General features: G+C 45.2%; 1 protein-coding gene across 1 annotated transcript in view; it reads left to right on the top strand.

Moving 5' to 3' along the window:
• LOC134477200 (uncharacterized) overlaps positions 1 to 25,132 on the top strand; it is a 58,274-nt gene that overhangs the window by 5,567 nt on the left and 27,575 nt on the right. The window contains exons 2-4 of the mRNA XM_063254232.1: positions 7,380 to 7,569; positions 7,733 to 8,097; positions 8,179 to 8,403. Coding sequence (XP_063110302.1) covers positions 7,380 to 7,569; positions 7,733 to 8,097; positions 8,179 to 8,403 — 780 coding nt within the window. The remainder of the gene's footprint in view (positions 1 to 7,379; positions 7,570 to 7,732; positions 8,098 to 8,178; positions 8,404 to 25,132) is intronic.

Genomic DNA, 25,132 nt, shown 5'->3' with positions numbered 1-25,132 from the left:
GATTGATTCCCAGAAAGAGAACACTTTGGCTTCACTTGAAGGGGGCTCTTGAGATCTGATTCTCTCTCTTAACTTTTTTATTGCATCCTTTACAATCTCAGTATGATCAGTGTAAAAACAACATTTTTTCTCTAAGTGCGGCGCAGAGACCCCCTTTTTTTAAAAACAAAAGATCTTTAACAATTGGTTTTTTTTTTTTTTTTTTTTGCTTACAGGGGGACCAAAGCCACCGTGCAAGGTCGGCATCAATGTTATTAAAATCAAAACAAGCAAGCTAAAACAGTTTATAACCAGCATAATCTAACTATGTTTTAGTCAATTTTTAACTTTAAGGGTTATCAGTCTGTTGTGTAGTCCACTGAGTATGTCCCTCGTTGTCCGCTGTTTCCAGTGGCTTTACATGAGTGTAGTGAATCCGCGCAGTTTTTTTCTGTTACCTTGATGGCAGTGAGGGTACTGAGCACCACAGTGAAAGGTCCTTCTCAGCGGGGTTTAAGGGAGTCACGGTGGTGACATCGAACCAAGACTGGAGTTCTTGGGGCCTTGAGAGGCGTCTCTGAAGGCAGGTCCAGGTGTTTTTGTCTAAACAGCTGGTGGATCCAGGCCAACACAGGTTGGAGTGTCTGCAGGGACTTAAGATCTCGATTAGTAATTTTAGCTAATCTGTCTTCTGACAATCTTGGAACCAATGGCGGGGGCCTCCCAAACATGGCTTTAAAGGGGGAAATTTTGGAAACATATGGGGTATATCTAGCTCTTAACAGTGCAAAGGGAAGAAGGCTCATCCAATTATCGCCAGTTTTTGAAAACAGCTTAGCTAAAATGTCCTTGAGACTTTGGTTTATACGTTTTACTTGTCCTGAGCTTTGTGGCTGATAGGCACAGTGGAGTTTTAATTAATCTTTAATGTCTGGGCTAACTTTTGGGTGACTCGGGCTATGAAAGCCAGGCCATTATCGGACCCCATTGATAGTGGGAGGCCAAATTAAGGTATGATCTCATGTAATAGCCTTTTAACTACCACTAAGGCTGACTCAGATTTAGTAGGGAAAGCCTCTACCCAGCCAGTAAAAGTGTTTATTAATACCAAGAGATAGCGGTGTCCCTGTAAATTAAGTTTTACCATGTCTATGAAGTCTATTTCCCAATGTTCTCCTGGAACAATTTCTTGATGTCGGGTGGTCTCTAACACAGAGCTCTTGGCTGAGTTGACTAACAAGCACTGTGGGCATCTGGAGCTCGAAGAGGTGGTCAGTTTGTAGAGTTTTGGAATAAAATACTGAGTTCTGAACAATTCTGCAAGGTGAAACAGCTCCCACCCTAGTGTCTTCAGTAACAGTACTTGTTTATCAGGTAACTGGTATTAGCCCCTTGGGGTGGGAGACTTTATTTTAAGTTGAGATGCCAACTGTAGGTCTTTTTTTGTGTAGACTAGTTCTGACAAGGTCAGGGGACTAGTATCAGAGCAGTTACTTTTTTGGTTGACCCCTCTGATGTGGTTGCTATTTTTTATCTCTGGTTGGGTGAGCCTTGTAAGGAATAGCAACCCATTGAGGCAGCCAGACAGCTGCCAGCAAATCTAGAATCTGTGGAGCATTTTTAGATGGCTTCCCCGTATATGTACAGTAGTAAAGGGATGTCTTCAGTAAAAAAAATGTTTACCCTCTTTTTCGTGGCTAGTTTTAGCCTCTCAGTCAAAGCAACAAGCTCTGCCTTTTGGGCAGAAGTGCCAGGCTCTACCCGCTTAACCCAGAGTACCTCCTTTTCGGCGGTCACTGCTGCCCCGGCCACTCGTTTGCCGTTTTGGATGAAGCTGCTTTCATCGAACAGTTGTCGGCATTTTCCAAAAGCTGGTCAGTAAGATCAGCCTGTAGGTTCTGCTGCAGTTCGAGGATGTCAGCACACTCATGGAGAGGTGTCCTTTGTTCCTCCGGATCATCATCAGGCATAAGGGTGGCTGGGTTTAAAGCTGAAGAAGTCTTGAATATCATTGACTCTGGGTCTAGAAGCAGGGCTTGACAGTAGAATTCTGGCATTTGAGAGCCTTTTTTAGGAGGGGTTTTGATAAGAGTCTCTAAACTGTGAGAGGTTACCACAGAAATCACTTGCCCAAAGCGAGTTTCTTTGTCTTCTTAAGTAGCATTGTCACAGTAGCTAGTATTTTTAGGCAGGGGGGCCATACTCCTGTTACTGAATCAAGTCTTTTGGAGAGGTAGGCCTCTTTCAAGGGCCAATGTCCTGAGTTAGGACTCTTTTGGCAATGTCCCTGAGTTTATCTATGAACAAGATGAAAGGCTTGGTAACGTCAGGGAGTCTTAGGGCTGGGTCCTCTGTCAAGGCCCGCTTGAGCTGTTGGAAGGCCTGTTTACATTTATCAGTCCAGTTCAGCGAATTTTGAGTTTCTCCCTTATGGGAGTCATATAGAGGCAAGCTTTCCAGTAAAATTTAGCCTACAGTATCCAACTGCCTCCAGAAAGTCTCATCTGTAACACCTTGGCTATCTTTTTGTAAAATTTTTTTAGTTCTCAAAGACCTTTTTGTGCTATCTCTATTAACTGGCTGAGGGGCATTTTCTTAAACCTCTCAAACCTTTGTAATTTTTGTCTAACATGTGGGGCCGACTGAGTTACAAAGAGAACAACTGGCAATATTGGGAAACCTCCTTACCTCTGGATGTCCAGTCAGGGTGGCACAAAAGGAGAACATGGTTTTGGCATTCCGGATCAGAGAGCCGGCTTCATCTGGATGGCACACTGCTTTTTGTCCAAGGGTGTCACGTGGCAGGCCATCATTTTACTAAAATTATATTCTTAACAAAAAGGGCTTTTTCATAGATAACAAAATTGTGCTGTATAATCTCCCAGATGTTCACAGCACATGTAAGAACTTGTATCTTATTTTTAATATCACCTATAATCTCATTTTAATGAAAACATTTTGCAGCAAAGTACAATCTTATGTATACTTCTACCAAAACTGATCTAATACTGTCAAATTCTGAACACATTTACTTCTTGTCAAACCTGTTATTTGTAGTACTATAAACCAAGACAAATAATATTCACATCCTCTTGAGCCTTCTACAACTTACAATAATACCTCTCAAACTAAGCTTTAATCTTTTTCTACATTCTGGCATAGCCAGACACCTTTACTTGAAGACCACTCTCTTTGTCCCTTTTTTTTACTATTACCAGTCAATTACCTTTTTTCTCACTTCTCAGACAACATTAAAACTCTCAACAAAACCCTTGAAGTCACCTTCTAGTAGTCCAAAACATACTTATTTTATGTCTTTTTACCACATAAAAATGCTGTATTTTAAAAACAAAACTGTAACCTTTTAACTGGCTCAAATATAGTACCGCCTGGTTTTTACTTGGCAAAGTTGACATGACTCTTAATAACCATAGATATACATATATATGTGCACATGTTTACATTTTTACCAGAGAGAAAAAAATACTCTTTTTAAAAGGCATGTCGAGGTTGCAAGCAATCAATTGAAGTCTTACATATTAAACAAGGCGCCACAACATTAAAGACACAAACAAAGGGAGCTTCTTGCATAGTTTGGTCAGCTAAAGGAAATAATTTTTTTTATCATGAACCTTGAATCTAATAAGCCATATGGATCCTGTAACAGAAATGGGCAACAAGCCCCTAAGTTAGTAACAAGTTTAAACAGGCAACCAAGGAGAGGGCGGAGGAAGGAAGGGTTTTATCCACGGTGGGGGCTCCTCCCTGAGGTCCTGCCATACCAAGATGTAGGCGATCCGGTCGGGTTGGCCCTCTAGTCCAGGGTGGAAGATGATGTTCTTAACTGCTAAGATGAGGGGATGGTGGAAAGTCCCCTCCGGTGGCCAACCCACGGAGAATGTGGGCCACTCAGACGAGCAGAAAGTCTGTCATTTACTTTTTTAACCTGTAAGGAGAGATTGTGAGCCCTCTCTCAAACCTCCGACCAATGGTCGAGGGTGAGGGACAATGCGGACGATGTCGTTTGTCCCATGATGTTCTGAAGACAAAGAGTGGTTAGCGTACGCGCGACACAACAAATAACCGTTCACAACAGTCACAACACACAGGACAAACAGGCCGGCCACCTCACTCTCACGCATTAGTTTCACACCAAACGAGTCACCTTAGGGGGTGCCTCCAGATTGGCCCGGACGGACCACAGATTGGGAATGAAATTCCCCAGATTGGCCCAGACGGACCACAGATTGGGCCCCAGATTGGCCCAGATGGACCACAGATTGGGAATGAAATTCCCCAGATTGGCCCGGACGGACCACAGATTGGGAATGAAATTCCCCAGATTGGCCCAGACGGACCACAGATTGGGAATGAAATTCCCCAAACAGATAGGAAAATCCTATCGCAGACGGTGAGTCACGGAAAACCGTGTGGGGCGTCCCCCGGTCACCAGAGAACAAAAACAGGTACCGGTAGATTGATCCTCAGAGTAAAAATAAGAAGCGACCGGTCGTACTCACCCACCGCAGAGCCGTTGAGGTCACCTCCCGTGAGACGTGCTATCTCGCTAGGGCCTCCAAGATGTTAGGGCCGACGCCGCAGGGAAAGAGACCCCAAGGACTCAACTCTTGGTGAGGGAAAAAAGTTTATTTCCATGCGCATGGGGTCCTCCAGGCAAACGAGTGCGGAGGGCCCCGAGGGGAATCTGTGCAGGGTTTTTAAGGGCACAAGCGGTAAGCAAGCAGGTTTACAGAAGCAAATCGCATTGGTTAATTTTGAACGGCACAGGACTTGGCAGATGCTGATTTGAGGGGTCTGGGGCTGAGTAACCATGGAGACTGAGGGTCCTGGTCTGATCTCAGAGTGCCAGGTACAACTCGGTCTCGTTTGAACAGCACATTCCTTTACTTATCTTTATCTTTACAGAGGACAGAACGTCTTGTGGTTAATGACTAGCAGATGTATTTCTTCCTGTCCTGCTTTGATATCTCAAGGAGGAATTAGGGAGTGAAACATTCCTTACAGCTCTGTTCTATAGCTCGGGGGGGTTACATTACAAACGGGGAGTCAATTTTACTTACATTAGGGAAACTATTCGGTATTCACACATGCGAGATTGATTTATTTCACTTACGAGTATGGTCTCAAGCTGCGCCCATTTATTGATAAATATCTCAATGTGATCCTTCTTTATAGCTGAATAATACTCCATTGTATAGAAATACCACAACTTTTTTATCCATTCCTCAGTTGATGGACACTTGGGTTGTTTCCAAGATCTGGCGATTACAAATTGTGCTGCTATAAACATAGGTGCACATATATCACTGTGGTATGATGCTTTCAGTTCTTCTGGGAATATGCCTAGAAGTGGAATAGCTGGAATAAATGGAATTAATGTGTAAATTTTGTTGTAAAAAAGAGAGGGGAAAAAAAAAAGAGCTCTAACGGATATAACAGCAAGTGTGTTTAAGGGTGTTAAATAGCTGACTGTATCAATGTTTTTGGATCATTGAACACAGCTGTTTGCAGTCTCCCTGTTTGAATGTCCACTTTGTATTCTTTGATACTGTGATTTGAGCAACTATTTTCAAGATGATAATATGTAATCTATTAACAGGTGATTTCTTACTGTTTTTTTTTTTGTAGTTCTGTATTACGTGTACCCTTACACCGCTTTGTTTTGTTTAATGTTTTTCTCTTTTTCCTCTTAAATAAAATAAAAACAAAACAAAACAACAACAACAACAAAAAAAAAAACAAATGACCATTCTGCCTCCCTGCTTAGCAATAGTGAACCTACTGCTATATGGCCTAGAGTCAATTATCCCACTTCCCATATCCTCCTTCTCCTCCTCCCCGCCCAATTAGCAAGTGGGAACCAGAAATCTGAGCTTCTCCTGGGAGATTGACCAAAGCAAATAAGGGGGTCTTCCTTCTACCATTTCTTTGAAGGCAAATATTTTTATTACTGTTTTGCTCTTTTCTGATTAATGGTACTGCTCTATTCAATATTCTGTTTTGGTAAGTTCTATAGTGTTCTATATTTCATCTTTTTTTTTTTTTTCTTTTGCGGTAGCGGGGATTGAACTCACGACCTTGAACTTGCCAGGCAGGCACTTATGCCGCTGAGCTAAATCCTCAGCCCTATTTCATCGCATTTTGATATATGGGATTGAAAGAACAACTATTATAAAGATAACAAAATATACTGTGATACCTATTACTGTTATCCCGGTAACCTGCTGTGAAGTTCTGTACCAATTTCACTGTACGATCTTATTTGGCTTTATTCTGACTTGTTCTGTTGTATACTTTCAAAATAAAAATTGAAAAACCAAAAGAAAATCAGTCTGTTATTAGCCACAACTCGTTTTTTTTCAAAACTTGACAATAAATGTAAGCATCATTTTAGAAGTCACATGACACATTTTACGACTTTAGTATAATAAAAAAATTTTCAGCCTTAGACATGATAGTTGAAAATTAACATTTCCAAGGCAATAGTTTCTAAAGAGCCTTTCTCATTATCTCAGAAAAACTGAATAATGATAGCCTGAATGATAAGGGTTAATTAACTAAACACTTGTGAAGTAATTGGGAGTTAAACTATTTCTAATTTAACAGGTCAATCAGGAAGGTATTTAGAAAATATTTTTTTCTGGTTAACAATTTTGGCCAAAACAAAGATATGGAGCCAGGCGTGGTGGTCCACTCTTGTAATCCTAGCACTGGGGAAAATGAGAAGGATCCTTAGTTGGAGGCTAGCCTGGGCTACAAAGTGAGCCCAAGGCCAGCCTGAATCACATAGCAAGACCCTGCCTCAAAAAGACAAAAAACAGATACTCAAATGGTTTGCCTAGTGGAAAACGTTAAGCGTGTACCAAAAACTGGACCCTGGGTCCCTAATTTCACTACGTTGAGGAAATAAGAGGTTTTTATGAGGTTTCTGAGCTCTTCCCTCTCAATTTTGGCATTTCATGATAAACTATCTGAAGAAATTAACTAAAGGCAGCACAGGGGGATGAGTTACAGAAATAGCCATTTCCTTGTGGGAAGCAATGCATCAGACTATTGAGAAGCCTGAATAGAAAATGAACTCCTATCATTGAATTTGCGTGATTCTCCAAGTATATAACCAAAGAAACTTTCTTTTAAAACATTTCCACAGATGCAGATCATAACAGAATCAGCATTGGCATCAGCAGTGGAACTAGCAACAGTTTCCAGCTAACTCTGAGGAGCTGAGGTGTCACCTCATGATCACCAAAGAGGCTTAAAAATCAAATCCTGATTGCTCCCAGTTTACAGGGGAGAGATAGGGTTGACATCTAGGTACAAATGCGCTAAGTACTCCTCCAGGGTATAGGGGAACTCCTGCAGTTCTGTCCCCAAATCAGCCCGCAGGGGTGGTGGTGGTGGTGGTCACGGGGCTGGATGCGGGTCCAGATGGCTCCAGAGGAGCTGGCGCGGGGCTCCTTTGTCAGCGCCCCAGCTTCCTGGCGCTCAGACTGCCCAGAGCGCTGCTAGGTCAGGTCATCGAGGCGCGGGGGCCCTCCCGCGGGAGCCGAGCCAAGGCGGCTGTTTACGGCTGGCACATAAACCGCCGAACAGACCACTGAGTGGACCCAGCGGCCCTATATTCAGGCCCGAGGCCCGGGACCCGGGCTGCGCCCAGGTGCGCGCCCGCCGCGGCCTTGGGTACAGCCCGTTTTCCCAGAGCCTGAGGCGCCCGAGGTCTCCGCACCTTAAGGCGGCTGGAGAGGTGTGGGGAGGTTCTCCCCTGAGGCGAGGAGCGAGAGGCCGGCGAGAGGGAGAAGGCAGAGCAGGGGAAAGGGGAGAGCCCGCAGCAGCGCCTGTCCGCGGCGCCTCGGAGGAGGAGGAGGGGAGCGGCCCTTTAGCCTAGCCTCGCCCCCGCACCGGAGGCGACCACCCGGGTTGGGGCGGCGTGGGGCGCGCGTCGCGCCAGACGCAGCGCGTGAGAGCGCGCGCCTGCGCTTGGGCGACAGAGAAAAGGCGGGGGAGGGGGAGCACGCCCCCGCCCCCGGCTGCGGTCGCCCAGGTTGTGGCGGTCTCTTTCCAACGTCCGGGCGGGGACTGACGAACGCCCTCTCTCTGGTCTCCTCCCGCTCACCCCCTCAGGAAGGAGGCGCCCCAGAGTCTCCACTTCAGCCTGAAGAACCCTGAGGGGCAGACTAGGCCGGGCGGGAGCCGAGCGGGGCAGGGGAGCGGCTGAGGAGCGCGAGCGTGGAGGCTAGAGTTTCCCGTGTCCGCCCCCGCCGCCGTCTTTCCCTGCCTCGCTGGGCGAAGCTGGCAGCGGAGCGGGGTCCCGTGGCCCTGAGCGCCTCTGGCTTCTGGCTGAGCTGCCCTTGCGGCTGCCGCTGCAAGTTGCCTCTCGGACACCCCGGCCGCCGAAGTCCGCAGGTGAGCGGGGGCGGCGGCTTGGGTTTTGTTTGGGATCCGGGAGGAAACGTTTGGGAACTTCACCTCGGCTCGCGGGGCTGGGGAGAAGGGGATCTCGCGTGAGGAGGGTGGACACGGAGTGGGGGAGGCACAGCGGAGCAGGGTCGGGGTGCTAGGGTCTCTCTCCCGGGTCATCCCACTTACGTGAGTGGGACATTCTTGTGCTCACACTAGCACTAGGAGAGGCCACTACACACCTCTTTAAATATTAAACAATCCTATGGCCAATTCATTTTAAGGAACGGGACTGGGAGGGAGCTGGAACTCCTCTTTGACTGGCCTGGGATTTTCCAGCTTCTGCAGCCCCAAGAAACCCCTGTAGGTCCCAGGAGACTGCACTGAGATTAGAACCACAGTCTGAGGTCTTCCCAGAGGGTACTGGGGATACACCTCTCCCCCTTAAGATCAGAGGTGCTGACTTAACCATGGGACGACCTGGAGAGTGGTTCCAAGTGATTGTGTCTTTCAGTGTTTGTGTTATGAAATGCTGCTTCTCAGACTGTATTTAGAGTCTATTAATCACTCCTAACCCAGGGAATTACCCAAGCCTTGGATGTTAGATAGTTGTATATTGTTTTCTACTGCCCTTATATAAATCTGTTAAACCTCAAAAGTCCTTGTCAGTTTCTTGCATATCACGGATCACTGGAATCACTTGCATTCTTGACTCCAGAGGGCCAATTAACAAAAGCACCCCGTCTTCCAGTGTAGTTGAGAAGCAGTAAATACCCCTCTGTTCAAGGACAGATTAACATATAGTCTGTTAAAAGTGTTTGATCAAGGTGGTATATCATAAAACTTCACAAAACTTTAACTTACTTTGGTGAAATAAGAAATTTTTAGGTTTGAAAGACATCTGATATGGTACGGTGGTTACTGTAATTGTAGTTGTACAATTGTGGTTACTTGTAGTTGCTCAACCAGCACAGGTTTTACCCTGACTTATATGGAATATTTAAAAATCCTGTTGAAGTGTCACAGGGCTGATAAAGGTGATTTTCTTTGTGTGTATCATGACTTACTAATGTTTTTCAGTGTGCGTATCATGACTTACTAATGTTAAGGAATAGCTTTAAATCTAAAGTCCCAATGGGTATTCATTGGGTATTAATGTAAACAGGTACATAGAAAAGTATTAATGTCAAATTGGGATCACTGATTCATGATACTTATTTGCACATTTAGCCTGTACAAGATTTAGCACACACCTTTCAATCCTGAAATGTAGGTAACTGATCCAACTTCCTTTTCATGGGAGTGGGCAAGAAAAGTGTAACAATCTTAGGAAACAAGTTCCTCTTACTCTTTACAGTTTTTCATATAAATTTATATGTAGAACATATTTGTGTTTGTGGTAATAGGTGGAGTTTCTGCTTAAAGTTGTAACTTTGTAAGTGCTAGTAATTTTATTACTTAGGTTAAGTAACAGTAATGAGAGCAGTGTATCAGGAAGTGATCTTAACATGTTTCAGCGTTAATGTAATGAGTTTTTATTTTGCACTGCTGAGGCACAAGGTTTGTATGCTTTCTGCCTTGAGGGAGTTTGCAGTCCAGGATGTAGGTAGGAAAGATACCGATTCAGCTATTAATTTTAACATTAAGTTATTGTGATAAGCACTACAAAGGAGAATAGGTTTTGAGAAAGTCAGGGTGGCTCAGAAGAAGTGAGGTCTAAGGGATGATGTAGAGGTTGCCAGCTAATTAGTGTGCTTGGGTGTAGAACACAGTTCCTGTTGGTTCCCGGATCCAGAATGTGTTCTGTTAACCTTCTATCTGATTACAAAAGTGAAAAGAGTAGGCAGGGCTTGCTCAGTTGGGTCATGCACTATGGAAGAGGTCCAGGGAATGGAAAAGTGAGGAAGGAACAGCTGGCACAAGCTCTCAATAAATCAGATGGCATTTGTCAAATTTTATTTTTGTTAAATGATAGACTCAGAAATCAGAGTTAAATATAGCTCAGCAGTACAGCCCAGGATATGAGGCTCACAGTGTGTGCTATCTAGCATGGAAGTAAATTAGTATTCAATATTTTTCTTTGATGATTTTTAAAAAGTTACCCTGTAAGTTTAAGATACATTTTTTATCTGCTGTATGTATGTATGATTGTTTCATCTGATGTATTATGTATTTCATGATGTATCTATTTATCTCTCCTTTATTTTATTTTATTTTATTTTATTTTATTTTATTTTATTTTATTTTTTTGGCACTGCAAATCTAACTCCTGACCTCACATTTTCATGCGGGCACTGTGCCACTGAGTTAATATCCCAGGCCCTTGTTATAAATGTCTCACAAATATGTTTTTCATTTTGTTAATGATTTTCCAATATAAATGAGAATTTAATTTTTCTTTTGGTAGTCAACCTTCAGAATGCATGTGGGGAAGGGGATGGCTGAGTGGTAGTGTGTTTCGCATGCACCATGTTCTAGGAACAACCCCCAACACAAAAAAATGAATGTTCATTGTTGGTGTCATTCTTAGGAAGGCTCAAATAGGCTATGTGTTTTCCTTTGCTACTTTTCTCATTTTGTATGATATAAAATTTTTAATCAATACACCACCAGAAACTTTTGTGACATAAAAATCCAGGTTTTTTGGAAACACTTTACAGGCATTTCATTCATGAGTCATTCCAATTTTTCAACTTCTACAATCTGACAGATATTTGAATGTTTCCAGGTTTTCTACTAAGTTACGTTCATTTATTTATCTTTTGGGCTGTTGGAAAACAATTAATTTGTGAAAATGACTTACCGAGATACCTACGAAGGTGGGTTTTCACTACATTTTCTTAGTGACCCCATAGCAAAAGAGGCTACGGACACTCAAGTCTTATGTGATTTTTTTATTTAGCTTCTATAAAGCTGATACACAGAAAGCTCACATTTTGAGACTAACAGAACTTTCTAGTCAAGAACATGCAGCCACCTTCCCATCTCAGTTTTCTTATAAGGTTCCTTAGTAAAGAACATACATGCACAGGTGTACACTGATAGTAAATGGACACTAGATTTTCATCAGGTTAAGTTTCTACCTTAAGTTTGTAGATTACAGGAAACATGTCATAGTTCCCTTTTTAAATAATATGTACAACAGTACATCTCTTAACGTGATACTAAGAATAAAACTCTATACACGTGTTACCATGTTTAAATAGCTTTTCTGCAGTCAATAATGTAGTCTCCACAGGAAGTATAAGTCCACTAAAAACCAGTGAATGTTTGGTTTTTATTTTGCAGCTTATGGACACCACCTGAGGATCAACTCTCTGGCCAGCTTTGCCTCCCAGGGTGGTGGGAATCCCCCTGCCCCCGCTTCACCCACTTCTTCCTCTCCTGCATCATCCTGGCCCCACTCACAGCCCCTGGGCCTGCAGCCCCATTACCTTTGCTTGCTGTCTGTGTAAACCGTGTCTGTTTTCTGGAGGAGACGCTCCACCTTGGCCTTGTCGCCCTTGTGGGCAGCCTTGTGGAGCTTGGGCACTGAGCTGCCAAAGATGCCTGGCATGGCAGCCCTGTGACTCCTCCGACCGTCCCTGTTGCTTAGCGGTTTCCGGTCCTCACCGGGCAACCTGTAGACCCTCTTCATGGCAGAATCTCAGGCCCCTTTGACCTCTCACTGACTTTCAATGAACGCCGCCTCTGCACGTGCACGGCTCCCGAGCAAGAAGCCTAACAGCCTCTGCACGTGCACCGCTTCAGAGCAAGAAGCCTAACGGCCTCTGCACGTGCATGGCTCCCGAGCAAGAAGCCTAACGGCCCCTGCACGTGCACGGCTCCCGAGGAGGAAGCCTAACAGCCCCTGCACGTGCACGGCTCCTCCGACCGTCCCTGTTGCTTAGTGGTTTCCGGTCCTCACCGGGCAACCTGTAGACCCTCTTCATGGCAGAATCTCAGGCCCCTTTGACCTCTCACTGACTTTCAATGAACGCCGCCTCTGCACGTGCATGGCTCCCGAGCAAGAAGCCTAACAGCCTCTGCACGTGCACCGCTTCAGAGCAAGAAGCCTAACGGCCTCTGCACGTGCACGGCTCCCGAGCAAGAAGCCTAACGGCCCCTGCACGTGCACGGCTCCCGAGCAAGAAGCCTAACAGCCCCTGCACGTGTACGGCTCCTGAGCAAGAAGCCTAACCGCCTCTGCACGTGTACGGCTCCCGAGCAAGCAGCCTAACAGCCTCTGCACGTGCACGGCTCCCGAGCAAGAAGCCTAACAGCCTCTGCACGTGCGCGGCTCCCGAGCAAGAAGCCTAACTGCCTCTGCACGTGCATGGCTCCCGAGCAAGAAGCCTAACGGCCTCTGCACATGCACGGCTCCCGAGCAAGAAGCCTAACTGACCGGCGCAGCCCCAATGAAACAGGAGACGCTCTTGTGGGCGACTGTTAACTGCTGGTTTATTTACGCGGGCTCTGGTTTATATATTTGGCTGTGACCAATCACAGGCTGCCACGAGGAAGCAGGGCGGGAATGGGACGCAGGCTCCAGCTACCGTATCCAGCTGTGGCCAATCAGGAGTTGCCACAGAGTACGGAGTGAGCACAAAGTGCACATGGGTTGGCTAATTTAAAGAGGGACGTAGCGCATTGCCGAAGCTGGCGTGGTCCTTAGTCCCGGGTGGGGTATGGTATGTTGAGCGCCTGCGCCCAACATCTCCCCCTTTCTTTATAACTGACGCAGGGTCTCCAGAGGTCGGTGCCCCTTGTGAGATGTCACGCTGCAGTCATGACAGTGCCTCACTACTCGTTGGTGCTCTTTTGGAGGGGGCGGGAGTATTGTTTTATGAGCCCAACCCGCATGCTCACCGACATGGGGACCGGGGTGTCTCCTGGCCAAGGACGACACCCCCTGCGATGCTTTGCTCCACACCTGCGTCACAGCATGGCGAGCCATGCTGCCGGGCTTTGACCAGATTCCATGACCAGCAATGCTTGTTTGATACTTTGTCCCTATTCCTTTGTCTGCGAATCCGACAGAGCAGAAGTAGACTGCCAAATGCGGCAAGTGTAGTCACGGTAGCCAGAGCCCCTGTTCCTGCCCATTCCTTTATGAAAGCCAATTGGAAAGTTGGCCCGAGCTGGATCACAGGAAACTCGTCTGAGTCCGCCATAACCGGAACCAGTGCAAACTGGAGTACCTGCATAACAACAGCTGAAAGTGCACTGTTATCCCAACATTGTAACATATAACAGGTTGCGGTGGAGCAATTTAGAAAAGTCATTGGCTGCAAGGGCCGTACGAGATGCAAGAAGGAGGGGAAAAGGAGGCTACTAACCAGGGGAGTTGGCCAAGGTGCCATGGTTAATGGGAGTTGTGGGTATACTTGCTTGGTCTGGCTTGTGATGCTCCTATTGGTTCCCCTGTTCTGTGGTTGACGTTTCCTCTGGGTCGGGGTCTGGTGGTTTGCAGGGACGTATCAGGCGTTCCGGGACCCAGACAGGTTCGCTGCCTTCTTCCTGCGGGAAGATACAGACCGCCCCTCTCGCCCAACTAAGTACTGGGCTGGGGCCTCTCCACACCCCATGCAGGAGGTCTTTCCAGCGTACCCAACCATGTTTGGGTGCGACAGGGTTGACATGTAGCTGTGCTGGCGTGGATCCTTGTGGGTTGATGTTTACAAAATTGTAAGTGAAGAGGGCAAGATTTAGTCTGGCCCTAGGTGTCATGCCCTGGGCAATACCCTCCTTTTGTTTAAACAGAATAGACTTGAGGGTTTGATATGGCCTAACTTTAATTGCTCTTGAATAAGTTTGGATGCCGCTTCTGCTTTGTCTCGTGGTAGGGGCCACTGATTTATCCAAATGGGGTCATTAGAGACCCATGTCAATTTGAGAGGGGCAGAAGCCGAGTCAGTGACCCCCACTAAAAACCCAAACCTTGCCTCTGAGCACGTGGTTGTGCCTGGATGGGGAAAGGCCTTCCTTGCAGGTCTTTGCCTAATCCTTTGCCTGGTTCATACCCTTGATTTTTAAGAATTCTCCTGGCTGTGTGAGAATATTCATTGCACAAGGTCAAGTCTAGGGCAGAGAGCACTTCTCTCCCCCATAGGGTAACTGGAAGCTGGAGAACATAGGGTATGAATTCTCCTGAGTGTCCCTCATTGTCTTCCCATTTAATTATCTGACTACTAATTTTAGGTGCATGAACTGATCCCAAGCCTTGCAGTGTTTGTTGTGCCGTCTGGGTAGGCCAGGTTAGTGGCCAGTCCTTTTCAGCTATAATAGAGCGGTCTGCTCCTGTGTCTAGCAGTCCGGATATTTTTTGCCCATTGAGTGACAACATTAGCATGGGGCGCTCATCCAGTCTAAGAACGAGGGCGGCAAAGGCTGGGTCTGATGATCCAAACCTCTGTCTCCTCTAATACCAGACAATGATGGATAATCCCCATGACGGCTGGATAACACTAGCATCTGAGCGATGCGGTCTCCTGCCCCTACGGCTACTGGGCCTTTAGGAGCCTGCATCATCACCTTTATTTTTCCTGTGTAATCAGAATCTATAACACCCGGTAAGACCTGTATTCCTTTCATGGAGAGGGATGATCGACCAATTATCAACCCTACTGTGCCTTCCGGTAAGGGGCCGGACATATCTGTCTCTGTGGCCTGTATCCCCATTTTCGGGGTTAACACGAGTCCAGTGGTGGCACAGAGGTCAAGTCCCCCTGAACCCGGAGAGGCTCTCCTCGGTTCTGACCTGCCCATGTTGGCATCATTGGCAGTGTCTGGTCTACCATATACTCTCTGGCTGGGTAGAATCGGGGGCCTAGCCCCGGGGGGGCCCCCCAATCCCGTTTTTTGGCCTCTCTGTGTTACGGCCCTTACCCGTGAGGGGCAGCCCATTTACATCAAAGGTGGACCGGCACTCCGCGGCGGAGTGATTTCCCTTTTTACATCTGGGGCACTTTCGGTCTTCAGGGGGGGGGGTTGTTCTCTTCTGAGTCCCCAAGATGGACAGTCTCTTTTTATGTGTCCCTGTCTGCCGCATTTGAAGCAGCCTTCTTTTGGGCGGGTGCCATTCTGTGGCGCCACTCTGCCTTCCTGACCTTCTTTAGTTAGCTTCATTAGCATGGCTGCCAAACCTGAGTTGGTTAATGGCCCCCCAATCTCCCGACAGAGTTTCATCCATACCTCAAGAGGCCTATTTTTGTATGGACTAATGGCAGAGCGACATTCTTTAGTACATTGCTCAAAAATGAGCTGCTTAATGAGCGGCATAGCTGTCTCAGCGTCCCCAAAAATTCTCCCCGCCGCCTCCATCACGCGGGCCACAAAATCTGAAAAAGGCTCGCTCGGGCCCTGCAAAATTTTTGTCAAGTGGCCTGAGACTTCTCCCCTAGCCGAGACCCGTTTCCATGCTTGTATGGCTATTTATCTGTGCATACACCTCTTGTGGAAATATCAGCTGGTTATTGAGATACTGCCCTTGTCCTAATAACATATCCGCGTTCCAGGCGGCCTGATTGTTCTGGGCATTAGCTTGGGCCTGTTCTGTGGCAAGTTCAACATTCCAAGCTTTCCAATCAAGATATTGGCCTGGGCTGAGCCACTGCCTTGCACAAACTGGCCCAATCAGCAGGTGTCATGGCATTTCCTGTCAGGGCTTCTACTAGGGACAGGGTATACGCCCCGTTAACACCGTACATGGTGCTGGCCTCCTTAAGATGCTTTATTGCCTTCATATCTATAGGCAGGTGGGCTCTGTTTCCCTGAGCATCTACAGCAACCGGAAAAGCCTGGAGAAAACGGCCCAGGCCTCCTGGATCTTCTCTTTTGACTTGATGCCAAAGGTCTTCCTGGAATGTCCCAGGGGACGTCTGGACCCGTTGCGGACAGCTACATAGCTGATGGCAGGGTCTCCGGTGAGCATGATAATCTGGCGGGTCGGGAAGTAGAGCCGTAGGTCTTATACGAGGCAGCCCTGAGATCCCGTACTCACTTTCATTGACCCATTTACTCTGAAAAATCCTGCGTTGCAGCTCATTTATGGCCTCAGAGTAGGGCCCTCTCAACTGCGTGTGTGTGACTTCCCCTCTTTCGGTAGTGTCTGCATCCACCATTTTGTATACTTCTTCCTCCCCCTCATTATCTGACGAGTCCTTTGTTTCTGGGTTGGGTGGGGTCACCTCGCCTGCGGCACTGGGCTCACAAGATTGCTCCCGGGAGGATTCTACCTGATGGTAATCAAGCGCCATGGTGCCAGCCCTTATATGGTCACGACAAGAGGTGTCTTCGAGGCAGCCCCTCACTACTGCCCAAAGGGGTCTGACTCCTGGCTCCAAGAGGCCATTTTCTGCTGCAAAGTCAAGATCTCTCCCTAATTTATCCCAGCTGGGGATGGTAATGGACCCCGTGGGACCAAACCAAGGTGCTACCTTATCGACCTGATCGAGGAAGTTTTGAATTTGTTCTCGTTTCATTTGTAATCCCTTTTCTCTCAGTAAGTCACTTAAGGTGACTGACAGTGGCTGAGTAGCCGTGTTACCCATGTTAACCAGAATTTCAAGAGTTTCTTTTTATTTTTATTTTTTTTTTCTTTTTCCTTTTTTTTTTTTTAAACAGGGACAGCTTAGTCCCCGCGCCCCTTTACAGCGCCCCCAAAACCTGCCTCTTTACGGCACCGGGAACTCTCTTTACGAGTTCCTCCACCCTTGCAACGCGTCCGCCCAAGGTTGCCCGATAGCCCCCGCCATCCGGCCCTGCAGCCCCCGCTGCCTGTTGCGTAGCCCCCGCTACCAACATTGAGCAGTTTAACCTGTCAGCCCCCGCCCGCCGAGTAGCCCCCGCTATCGGTGCTTGACGGTTTTACCTGTTAACGTCTCTGTTCCGTCAGAGAGAGACTCGTTCCCCATACTGTCGGAGAGAGGGTCTCAGCGCTCGTCTCAGCGCTCCCCGTACGGGCCACCAGTTGACCGGCGCAGCCCCAATGAAACATGAGACACTCTTGTGGGCGACTGTTAACTGCTGGTTTATTTACACGGGCTCTGGTTTATATATTTGGCCGTGACCAATCACAGGCTGCCACGAGGAAGCAGGGCGAGAATGGGACGCAGGCTCCGGCTACCATATCCAGCTGTGGCCAATCAGGAGTTGCCACAGAGTACGGAGTGAGCACGAAGTGCACACGGGTTGGCTAATTTAAAGAGGGACATAGCGCATTGCGGAAGCTGGCGTGGTCCTTAGTCCCGGGTGGGGTATGGTATGTTGAGTGCCTGCACCCAACACCTAACGGCCTCTGCACGTGCACAGCTTCCAAGCAAGAAGCCTAACCGCCTCTGCACGTGCACGGCTCCCGAGCAAGAAGCCTAACCGCCTCTGCATGTGCACGGCTTCTGAGCAAGAAGCCTAACAGCCTCTGCACACGCACGGCTTCTGAGCAAGGAACCTAACCTTCTCTGCAGGTGCATGTCTCTGTAGGTTCTGTGCATGCTCACCAGGTCTTCCTAGTATGCTGGCCCATGGGTTTGTGCTAGCCTGGGGTTTGTAGTGGGGATATGGATGGCTCCCAGATGTTGTGCTATCATCCAACAGGGCTCAATTGGCCCAGACAATTCTTGACTATTGTATGGAGGTGTGCTGTCTGTGCATGTGTTAAGGCAGCCCCAAAATTAAAAATATTAATATCTTTATGATTGAGTATTTTTTAATCTTACGCAAAACTAAAGAAATAATTAGAGACAGCGTAGAAAGGCCTTTAATGCAGGCACAGGAGAGCTGTAAATGGGTGCAGGAACTCTCAGCAAGAACAAAGCAGTGAAGCTACCTTTATCAGATCTGTCTGGGGGAGGATTTTGAGAGGTGAGCAGAATGACCTATTAACAACTGATTTGAAGGAACATCTGCCTGCACAAATCAGGAAACAAAGATTTACTGGGACTGGGGGTGGAGCACTTGGGTTGTTATGGAGTCTTGGGATTGGATAAGGCTCTGCAGATGCTATGACATGCAAAAAGGGAGTGGGAGAATTATCTCTCTGGAATGAAGAGAATGTAGAAGTTACCCTTGGAGACATAAGTTGCCTCTCTGGGTCCAGTACCAAGTTGTCATGGCAGATGTCATGTTACAGATGGCCCCAGGCTTGCGGAACTTATCTTTTCCATTTTTATGATTTATGGGTGAACAGGACAGTGTTCATTTTAGCCTGCTTCCTATTGTAGAGGGGCATCAAGGTGAGAGCTGTTGCAGTTGTTGTGATGATGGTGCCAGGACAAGGAGCTCTCTAGTTATGAAGGTTCATATCCTGAATTGATGAAGCCCTGGGGGAAAGTTTAAAAAGATGAGAGTAAAAATCAGTAAAAATGTGATGAGAAGTATGAGAAGTCCACATATAGGAGGAGATAGGGGCCTCCTCCTTCAGAGAAGACCAGATGGAGAAACCTTGCCAGTGATAATGTTGCTGGAAAGAGTCTTGAACATTTGCTTAATGAGAGAATAAATGGAGAGGTGTAGTATGGGGAGGCCAGGCATGTAGGATGAGAGACAGCATCAGTAAGAGTACTTAGAAGTCGGGCTCTAATGGACATCAAATGAAATATGAGGCTTCCATCATAAAAGTATATCTCTATTTTTTGTCTAAGGAATATCAGTAAAAGGAAGTGTTTTGGATGCTAATGTCTCAAGTGTGTGTGTGTGTGTGAGTTAGTTGCTATAGTTATGTCTCATATTTGTGTGGAGGGGTAAAACTGGCAGTACAGAAAGGAAAGAGTGACAGATATATTGATGGCCAGGTATTTAATCATCGTACAGGTTTTGTTTTCAGATCTGGAGATGTTGGGGTGAAGATGTGGGCCTTATGGAAAAGGTAGGGAGATGCTGGGTTTGGGCTGGGGTTATTTGTTGTGTGTTGTAATATTGGAGAATTTTTATTTGAACTTGAGATTTTAGGTTGGGATTTATGTGGGAGAAAGGAATAGTGAGGTTGAAAACTGTGCAGTAGACTGTCAGTAAGGCCGTGTGTCCTAGAAGGAGAATGAATAGGAGTAGTGGAAGAGGGAGTAAGACTGAAGGCTTTGTTTTAGGCAGTGTAAGGTGTTTGAATCTAAAATTTTAGTGAACAATAAAAGTTTTGGTGTTGTAGGGAGAGATTGAAGTATGACAGCAGCAGTATGAGGACCAGCAGTAAAAAATGCCAAGGAAGTAAAGAGTAACAGAACACTGGGCTATGAACGGGTGAGGTGGAGGTGTGTAGGTCTTATGATGAGGCACATGTGTAAAATCTATTAGTCTTTATTTGGAGTGTGTTCACAAAGTTGATAGGTTGGGAAAGAAGCAGATAAATGTCTCTGAGGAGAGGTTTTGGCACAAAACAGCTGTGAGTGGTGACCTGATGAATATTTTTTAGAGAGGAATGAGTAGTGAGTAGACTTAGTAGTTTATATAGGGCTTGACTGCCTAGATGAAAGCAGTTATGTATGTTAGTGATGAGGTCTAAAACATTGATCTGGGAGGAAGAACTTGTGGGTTTGTGAATTAACTGTCACTGTGTAGATGAATATTGAAGTGAAGTCAATGTGTTTGGGATAAGGGGGGAAAGATGAGAGACATATGGTTGTTGTGTAGTTAATTTAGCCTGTGTGTTCACACAGGTACTATCCTGACAGATAGACCTGATGATGTTTGGTGTCCCTTATAGTGAATGATTGTCACTTGTTTTGGAAGTTGTGTTGTCTCTAACAAATTAAGAATGAGAGGTGTATTAGTGATTAGGGGTCCCTTGTGATTACTTAGATCTCATATTTGTTACATAGTATGAGAGTGAAGTATGTTGAATGCATATTTGGAGTCAGTATAGATATTTATGATTTTGTCCTTAGTGTGAGGTCCCATGTGAGGGCAATTAATTTTCTTTTCTGGGAAGATGTTTTGAGTGGCAGTGAGCTTGCCTCTATGACTTGAAACCTTTGATTATAGAATATTTTGTCCTCTTTTGAGGGTTTGTGTTGGCTGTATTGTCATCTATGAACCGTGTATCAGAAGCTGTAGGGAGATGAATACTGTTAATGTGAGGGAAGGGAGTAGGAGTCATCTGCAGGACCTCACTATAATTGTGTAAGGGGTCTCGTCAGAGGTGGAAAGTAAGGTGGCTTGGTTCAGGGAGATATTAACAGAGATGGTGATTGTAGGATCCTGTATAAGAATTAAGTCAACTTGTAGGTGAGACGTCATTAAGGCAGGAAGTATCTTGTGTAAAATAAGGTCACTGGAGCAATGGGGTAGGTGGACAATAATGGATTGTTTTAAAGTGAACTCTTTGGCCCCTTGTCTTAGTGAGGCTGCTGAAGCAAGTGGACAAAGGCAGGGAGGTCAGCTTTGTATCATGTTGTCTGTTTTGAGAGATAGGCTACTGCTTGGAAAGAAGTGTGTGTGTGTGTGTGTGTGTGTGTGTGTGTGTGTGTACTAAAACTCCTACAGCATTATGATCTTGAGTGGTAGAAATCTTGGGTTGGTCTAAGGAGAATGAGAGCTGGGGCCTTTGAAACAGCCTCTTTTAATTTAGAAAATGAGAAGTAGGAGTAGTGGATATGAGGCTTCTGATAAAGAACCTGTGGATGCTTTATAAAGAGGTTGGGCTAGTGTAGCAAAGTAAGGAATCCAGAGATAAAAGAAGTTTTTAAATCTAGAAAAGATAAAACTTGTTTTGAAGTTAGCACCTGGAGATCATGGAGATGGGCTCTGTGGTCTGAGGTTATAGGTGGGGATGAGAGTGAGACTCAGGTATTTAATCTTTGGTGAAGCTATTTGGGCTTTAGTAGGGAACACCCTATGTTTGAGACTTGAGAGATAGTTGAGAAAGGTAGTTGGATGTTATGTAGTTAGAGCCTAGACTGGAGAATAGAGGAGAAGCTCATCTGTATATTGGAGAAGAAAGTCAGGTTTAAGATTGAGAGCCACAAAAAAAAGGTTGAGAGCCACGAGATCAGCAGCAGGAGCTCAGTTGAAGTGTGGAGTATCCCTGAAGCCTTGAGGTAGGACTCTAGATAAGTTGTGTAGATTTCAGTGTCTGGATTTGTCTATGGAAAGGCAAAGAAATCTTGGCAATTGAGGTGTCAGGAAATAGTTAAAAATATATCATTAAGGTATAATACAGAAAAGTGAAAGGTACACAAAGAAAAGCGAGAGTATAGTGTAAGCGTTTGGCACTATCAATCACATTTTTAATATCTCCAGGATCTTGGACTGGTGATAGAAGCCACTGGATGTGAGGATAGGGACAATAGTGGAGTTGTAGTGTGAGTGAGTGACTTTTGGAGACCCATTAGATAATAAGCAGCAGATTATAGGTTTGAGCCCCTGTTGATGTTTAGGGGCTATTGGATATGGGGAAAGTGAGGGGTGTTTGAGGTGAATTACAAGTAATGTGTTGGCATGAATAGGATTGGAGATGTCTCAGACTGTAGGGTTGACAATGGAGGAAGGAAGGGGAGAGGCTGAGTCAACAGCACATGATAGTTGGCTTGGGAGTCTGACACCCATGGGCAGAGAGTGTAAGAGAAACTGAGTTTTTGGAGCAGATTATCAAAAAGAGGTACAGGATAGTTTGGGATACTGAGAAGTTGTGTGTAATGGAAAAGTTTTGGAATCTGCAGGAAGTAGGTCCTATCTGGGGAGATCATGTAACCTGGCTGTCAATTCCCATAAGAGAGCCTGCAGAGCAGAAACACTGCCCTGAAAACTCAGGAAGAATACCATAGGTGGCCTCTGTGTCAATAAGGAAAGAGACAGTTTTACTTGAGACATCCAGTGAGACATGGGGCTCTGTCTATCCTCTTCAGTGGTGATGCTGGGCAGATCAGCTGGTGATGAGTCCAAGGCAGCAATGTCTTAGCCTGTGAGGGTAGGGAAGGTGATGACGTACTCGTTCTCACAGGGCAGTTGCACTTCCAGTGGCCCTCTTGGTTGTAGATGGGACAAGTTCCCATTCATGGCCACAGGTCAGGGCAGGCTTGTATCCAGTGTCCTTTATCTGCTGCACTCAAAGCATGGTGGAGAGGGGCTCAGGTTTCTAGTCATTTTTTCCTACCTGTGTTTTATCTTGAGCCCTGAGTTCCACTGTAGCTGAAGCTACTGAGGCCAGAAATTGGCATTTGAGTTTAGCCTAAAATGCATCCTTTTTAAGGTCATCCTGTTTTTGTTGTTTTCTCCACTGTTGAAGGCATGGAAAGCCATACCTAAGAGGTATCTCTAGGGAGATTGAAGACCAAGGTCTGACTTTTTGAATTTAGTCTGAATGTTTGGTGCTGCTTGGCAAATAAAATAGAAGATTAAGCTTTTGTTGAGGGCGAAGAGTGGAAGCAAGAATAGCATCAAGATCCTTGTAGATAGGATTGAAGGATGAATTTGAGCTTTTTATGATATCATTGTATGGGTCAGCAGCAAAGGATATTACATGCTGGAAGATATTTGAGAGACTGGAGATGGAAAAAGGGACATGAATGTGGATTAAGCATTTGGTACCTCTCACTTTGTAAAGGGAGAGAGGGTGGGGTGAGCATCATGTCAAAGATGGCTGGAGTGGGGATAATGAAGACAATGTGTAGGAAGGGTCATCAGATGGCAGTGAGTGCAAGCAGCTGCAAGACGGTGGTGAGAGAGGTGTGACAGTGCCTGTGCAAGAAGGTCTACCCCTGGTCCTCATTTTTTTAATTAATTGAATTTGTTTTTTAATCAGGACTGGAATTTGGGATCTTTAGCCTCACCTTCAGTGCTGGGTTGAATGTGCTACTACACCTGTCTGCACTGTGTTTTCTGTCATTCCTCCATTAAGAGGATAACATTTTTAAAATTTTTCATCTTTTTGTAGAATACTTGTTGTGGTCAAAATAATGACCAGTCCTAGAACTAGATGGTCTAAAAAAGCAAGTGGTAATGATTAAGCAATTGTAAGCATTATAGTTTTTAAAATATACAGTTGAAGTGTCCAAATCTCATTTTGACATTTCAAGTTTCGGAAGTTTTTGTACTTCCAAATATTCATTTAAAACTCGCGCAGTACTGTGAGTTTCTGGAGATTAGAAAGATGTTGTGTTAATTCTGAAGACCTGCAGTGCGGTGTTTTGTATTAAGAGGCATTTTAATACCATTTGAATGTTAATGAATGGATTTCTACCTAGTAGAATTTTTCAAGTAATGTACGCATGATTTATGTAATAAATAAGTACATTGAGTTTCTAAAAATATGCCCTAAAGTGTATATTTCCTTACTGTGCTTAGGATATATAATTTCAGGTTATGTTTAATGTTATGTCAAATAAGGAAACAAATCAGAGGAATGAATAGGTATGATACACACAGTACATTGTAGTATCCTTTAACTCTGAACATAGGTTAGAATGTCATCTTAAAATTTATTAATCTCTTCTTTTAGCCAGCTCTATGTTTACTAGGTGCATCTTTTCAAAGTGTACTTTTTCTATAGAATCCTGATTAGCAGTTGTTTCTCTGAATGAAAAACTCATGGAACATACTGTGTTTTCTTCTCTCTCTACTATAAATGCTTCAGTTCTCAGGTAGTGGTACATAGCATACAACCTATCTTCAATTTGTAACTGTCATTGCACATGGTATAAGTAGAAAATTAGAAGTATTGGCATATGCCATTTATTGGGAGAATAGGAATTTTTAAATAAGGTTTTACATTTCTCCCTCATGTTATAGTAGTATTCAAAAATACCTTATTCTGTAAATATATCACCATTTCCCTTCTATAATTTACAATATGTTTCCCTTTTTGAGAATGGACCTGGTTATACTTAGCAGTTGGGCTTCTGACTCCTGGCTTCAGGAACCATCGTACCTCAGCTGCCCTATTTGCACAGGACACAGGTGCACATCAGCAGGCCTGGATTTCATTAAATCCTGGAAGATTTTTCTTTGAACAGGAATATTTGGCAAAATCTTCAATGGACATTTTAGTGTTAAATCTTATGATTAAATTTTAAAATCATATTTATGTAGTGTCCCAGAAGTCAGCTTTTACATATATTAATAAAAGTTTATGCTCATTTCCTGAAAAAAAGTTAGTGTATATAATTGAAAAATGGCATCTCCTTGATTTCATTTGAGGAATTTCAGAACCATGGATAGCATAGTTAGCATTACTACCTCAGTTTGCTGCATTCTACAAATATTTCACCTTTTGAACTGATATGATTTCCTGAGTGAGGTCATCTTCTCCCCTCCTCCTACAATGTGTCTGCAGTCCCAGGCTTCCAGCTTGATGTCTTTCTGCAGGCCTTGACTGTGACCTTTCCGCGCTGATATTGGATGGCTCCAGACCTCTGAAGCTGAGAATTCCTGGCCCCAGCCACTCTTCTGATGACTATCGAGTCTTTCTTACTCTTTACATTCTGAGAACCGTTTTTCATTTCTAGACTCATTTTCTCACCCATCATGTAGACATTATATTCTTTTATGCTCTGCTGCCCATTAAACTCTGGCATTGATCTTACACTGCTGCCAAGAATCTGCAGATTCCCTTTTCACAAAGGGAAAGTTCCCATTCCAGCCTGAGATGAGTCTTGTGTGGTTCCCCTTGCTGCTCCTTTTTATCTGTTTGTGCCCTTCTGGAAACTATTCTAGTTGTATCATCTTCCTTGGGCAGCCCTCTTTTGCTGTATTGTTTCATGCCTCATCCTTTTGTTTCTGGTGTCCCTTTTTGAATTCTGAGGTATTTCATTTGTTCTTTAAATGAAAT

The sequence above is a fragment of the Cavia porcellus genome, unplaced genomic scaffold, assembly GCF_034190915.1.
Source record: "Cavia porcellus strain 051 isolate PalLab524CR breed Dunkin Hartley unplaced genomic scaffold, mCavPor4.1 scaffold_8, whole genome shotgun sequence".
Lineage (NCBI taxonomy): Eukaryota > Metazoa > Chordata > Mammalia > Rodentia > Caviidae > Cavia > Cavia porcellus.
Note: the sequence above shows the minus strand (reverse complement) of the source record. Positions and strands in the feature narration are given on the sequence as shown.